At 45.3% G+C, this 5,187-nt stretch overlaps 1 protein-coding gene across 1 annotated transcript; it reads right to left on the bottom strand.

Annotated features, from left to right (window-relative positions):
* Window positions 1-812: 812 nt before the first annotated feature.
* On the bottom strand, window positions 813-4,198 carry LOC119428815 (SLIT and NTRK-like protein 5). The gene has a single exon (XM_037696502.1). The coding sequence runs from the start codon at window positions 4,148-4,150 to the stop codon at window positions 1,523-1,525; it is 2,628 nt and encodes an 875-aa protein (XP_037552430.1). The 5' UTR covers window positions 4,151-4,198; the 3' UTR covers window positions 813-1,522.
* Between the last annotated feature and the right edge of the window lie 989 nt (window positions 4,199-5,187).

Below are 5,187 nucleotides of genomic sequence, written 5' to 3'. Positions count from 1 at the left end.
TGAAGTAACCAGAGAAAAATTCAAAACAACCGCTTTTGTGATGCATTAGCTGAACAGCTGAAGATGGCTTCTCAAGAAATGCATTTTGAGTACGAGTGCACATTAAACAAATCAATAAAAATAAAACAAACCTAGCTGTAAATCCTAACTGGTGTCTACGTTTCTACCCGTTGGGTTTTGTTGAACGTTCTAAAGCTGCATCTGTTTTCCAAGTCAGTACTGGTGACGTTTATATAAGTGACCTCCTCATTGCTTGCCAGGCAGTAATGCGGATGCAGTTGTCATGGTATAATTGCAAACGGATAACACTCATTGATTGAGCCTCATTGATTCCAATCCTCTCCAAGACACTAGCCGCCCCTCTGAGTGAAGCATTTACTGTAACTTCGGTGGATTTGTCAAAGCCCAGGTCATATTTGGCTCTTGTTAGCCGATGTATTGACTTTTCTTATCTAGCTCACCAGTTATCCCAATGGTATTCTTCATACCACCATCATTATAAGCTCCTCATACGCAGCATTATATGAACCTGACATCGTGTTTATTTGATGGCAATAACATAGTTTGGTCAATATAGTGCAATAAGTGCAAAGCAATCAAAACTAAAAGGGAATTTGCCAATGCTTGTATAAAAACTACGTGTTACATTGAATAAAATATCAGTATTGCACAACATAATGAAGACTTCAAATATCATTTATCAATTTAGAATATGATGACAGATTAAGTCTACATATTAAGAATGAATTCTCATATTCATTTTTAATATAATAATCTCTTTTATGAGAGCTCATCGAAGGCGAACTCGCCTTCCAATTCCAAAAAGTGCAGAAAGCATACAAAGACACTTTTTTTTCTCTTGGTTTTTGTTGTCATCATTTTTTTTTTTTTTAAATCTTCAAATGACGCAGTCCGTTTTGAACACTGGGGGGAGGGGGGTGTGCCACTTTCAAAATAAGCCACTTTTACAATGCAGAGCTACAGTAAATGAAACTACAAACATAAGCCTTTCCAGAGGATCATGGAGTATGATGACACAGGTAATACTGATGTAGAATCAAAGTTTGGAAAAGACATGGTAGATTATATCAATAAATACTTACATACTACAGCAGAAAATAGTCCTACACAGTTCTGATGATCTGCTGTACAGTGTTTTTGTCCAGGAGTGACTTTTATAAACTCTTTTTTTAAATTCTGATTCACAATATACCTTGTTTGTATGGTTATATTCCTGAAAATGAACTCGGATTTGCCAGTACACGTAAATTTTTTGTATTATTCGATTTTCACCATAGAAAAATAAAATTTGCATCAACAGTTAAGTGGAGCACATTTTGTTCATCCGGAAAGCTGTATCCATTCTCGCAGTGTCATGATTCAGAAATAAGATTGTTCGGCACACCCCGCCCTAACTCCATTTTGCTCATCTGTTTTTGTGCCAAGGCACCTTATGAACTGAGCCACTGTTTCAAGCAAAATCACAAGAGAAAGTGTTGCGTTCCAGTGAAGACAGCCTCGCTCAGAACTGACTAAAGGTGGTCTGTTTCTCCAAGACTTCGAGGTAATCGGGCTCAGACTGTAATTTAGCTTTTAGCTCCAAATACTCGTTCCTGTTGGGTTCCACATAAACAGTACTGGGTGCTGTGCCATAGAGCACTGTTTCTCTTATTCGATCCGGGTGCAAGAACTGTCGTCTGACATCAAAATTTGGGTTGTATGTGTATGCCACTGGCCCAGAGTACTTGTACTCTAAGCTGGCACCTACTGGGATAGATGGGATGGATTGGTGGGGGGACTGCTTATCAGGCTCAAGGATTCCTCGGAAGAAATGATCTGCGTCCTGAACAGGGGAGGGGTTATCACGTGGCTCAATGGTGCTTACGCTGTAGGCAGGGCTCCTCATTGTACTACTATCCCTCTCCTCATCAGGGGTATTCCTGTATGTTACCTTAAGCTCATGCAGGTCACGGTAATCCTCCACTGTGTTCCCTTCCCGTGACCTGTAAATGGGATTTTTGCACATGTGGCCCATGGGATGGGGGATGTACTCATAAACGTGACCAGCGGGGGCTTTGACTTTAGGGCCAGAACGGTTGCTGTAGAGGCTGTATTGCAAGTTAAAAGAGCTGACATCGGAGTTGTTGGTGCTAGTGCGGTCACTCTGCGACTTCTTGCGTCTTTTCATCACCACCACAAAGAGCCCCGCTGCCACAAACACAGACATGATGAAAACAAGCAGGAGACTGAGGATGAGGACAGAAAGGGGAACTGTGCTGCTGAGGGTGTTAAGCTTCTGGGGAGCGTCTGTTGTAACAATGGGGTTGTCCATGGGCTCGTCCGTGGGGGGAGTGGGTGACACGTAAGCATCAGAGTAGTCTGGACACAGCTGCTCCGATTGGATTGAACGCAGATCCATCCCTGTGTGACGTTTCGGCATCTCACACACAACCTCGTTAACCACAGTGCCTGCACTGAGCTGCTCGAGCCAGATCTTCATCCCTACTATGTCACAGGAACAGTCCCAGGGGTTTTCAAACAGATCTATCTGCACAAGCAACTTCAACTGATCCAGTACCCCACTCACTGGCAGGTTTTGGAACTGGTTGTTGCGCAGATTAAGCCTCGACAGAGAGAGGCTGGAAAAGATGCCCACAGGTAAAGTTTTAAGGAGGTTGTTGTTGAGGAAAAGCAGCTGGAGATTTGGGAGGTAACGGAAAGCGCCTGCATCCACCTCCTTGATTTTGTTGTACTCTAAATAAAGATACTGCAAGTTTTGCAAACCAAAAAACATCTCCCCCGTGAGCCTGTCCATGAGATTGCCATTTAAATACAGCCGACGCAGGTTGGTTAAATCCTCAAAAGCTCGGTCATGGATCAGAGTTATCCTGTTGTTTCCCAGGTGAAGCAAATCCAATCCGGTGGCATCTAGAAAATCTGATCTCCGTACGACAGGGATGTAATTTCCAGTGAGATACATTTTTTTAGGGTTGTATGGCTTGGGTTTTAGATCAGAAATGCTCTCAATCTTTCTCTCTTGGCAGTTGACATTTAACCCAATTTCAGAAATCTGCAGATTACACGTGCAGGCAGTGGGGCAGTCCAAAGGCACAGGAGATTTGGTCTGAAAAGCAATGATGGGGCCATAGTTGTATGGGTTCCCGCCCGGTAATCGAGAAGTGGGCTTTATCCGAGTTCTGTTAAATTGCCGTGTGCCCTTGGTAGGCCTGGAGGAGGACCTGAAAACGGCTGAAGAGGTGGCAGAGGCCGTCACAGCAGCTGGAGTGGTCTGATAATATCCATTGGTGCTGCTAGGGGGTGCAGGCCTCACCGTGTCTTCCAAAGGTCTGCGTGGGCAGAGTTCCTGTTTGGACACCTCATCCAGGTCCCTGCCGTGGAGCCTGAACGGGGTCTCGCACACCACCTCTCCCACCAGAGCCGTGTAGGCTATGCTCTCCAGCCAGGCCTTTAAAGCAATGAGCTCACAGGAACAATTCCACGGATTCTCCTCGAGTTGTAATTCCACGACTTTGTCCATGTGCTCCAGCAGACCAATGTAGGGGAACATTTTTAAGCGGTTACCCCTAAGATCCAAGTGCGTAAGGGGAACATTCCGAAATATATTCATGGGGAGGGCAGAGAGCAAGTTGTCATTCAAAATCATTACAGTTAGTTGGTGTAGTTTGCTCAAGGTATTGGGCTCTATAATGGTAATGTAATTATAATCAATCTGTAGGTATTCCAAACTTTCCAATCCTGCAAAGGTGTCATCCCTTAGAACATCGATCTTGTTGTTGTTCAGGTGCAACCTTTTTAATCCCTGGAGTCCGTTGAAGGCACCCGACTCTAACTCGGAGATATCATTGTTCCCCAAGTGCAAGATGGTCACCCCGGTGTAATTGATGAAATCATTGACCGACAGCTTCTTCAGGAGGTTCCCTGTCAGCAGGAGGTGGTACGTGGAGAAATGAACCGGGCTGATCTCCGTCAGTCTGATAATACCCCGGTTCTCACAGCTCACCATCAGGATCCCTTCCTTCTCCTCGCACGTGCACAGGCTTCGGCAGATCTCCCCATAATTGTCATACATCTCAACCAGCCTCAGAGATGATGCAATCAGAAGGATTATTTTCGGGATGCAGATATGCATTTTTTCGGGGAGAAGATGCCCCAGCTCTCACTCGAGTGCGGTGTCAGTGTGAGGTGTCATCTAAGGAGGGAGAAACAGAGAAGAAAGAGAAAAAAAAAACTAGGATGGGTTCTGTTTTTGAACGAGCACAGGAAAAGCACGTGACACGTGAAACATTTCTGAAATGCACAGTTGACTCTAAAATGAGCAGAGCCCTATGAGCATTCATGACTGAAGACCCGTCACTGTTTGTTCGGCGTGCAGACGCGTTAAGTCCACCTGCGTTAAACGCCTTCCAAAGACCGTTAACAAAACTCCCAGCGGTGGATGGCCACTGCGCATTTTTAATTGCTTGCCTGAATTCATCTCGCAAAGACAGAAAAAAGGGGAAAAAGACGGGGGGGGGGGGGGGGGCGCTGACTACCGACATACAGATTGAATGCGTCCAATCAATCGGTTTGTTGGCTCTAAAGCTGCACGAAAAATCATAATCACCTTTACGAAACCTCAGCCACCCCTGCTGAACAAAACTGTGCTGAAACTGTCGAATACCCCCCGACCCGTCTACCCGCCCCCCCCCCCCCCCCCATCTACCCCCACCACCTATAAGCAAACAACTGAGATGTATATTAAACAAATTGAGAGGTAAATAGTAATAATAACGTTAATAATACAGTCCCTGTTCATGTTAAAAATATGGCCTGCTGTAGAGAATAAGCCTACAAGTCTTTCTTCTACCCACGGGTGGAAGTGGGGGGGGGGGGGGGGGAAAGGAAGGAGAGAAGTTGATCAAAGCCAGTGAGGAGATGTTTGGTTGCATTTTGAGGAGGAGTGGAGAACTATATGATCAAATGTTCCTGTGCCGGCTAGAACGTTACATACGGCTCTGCTTGGATCTTCCTCTCCTTGCAGATTTGTGCACACAACAGCCCACGCATCTCATCTGAGACTCATTTTAATGCGCAGGGGCACCTACAGCTGATAATCTGAAAATAATAAAGGGGGGGGGGGGGTAACCGCGGGCACCTTTCCAAAAACTGTCTGCTGTTTCTAAATCG

The sequence above is a fragment of the Nematolebias whitei genome, chromosome 23 (assembly GCF_014905685.2).
Source record: "Nematolebias whitei isolate Nwh7 chromosome 23, NemWhi1, whole genome shotgun sequence".
NCBI classification, from domain to species: Eukaryota; Metazoa; Chordata; class Actinopteri; order Cyprinodontiformes; family Rivulidae; genus Nematolebias; species Nematolebias whitei.
The sequence above is the reverse complement of the archived record's forward strand: the minus strand, read 5'-3'. Positions and strand labels throughout refer to the sequence as shown.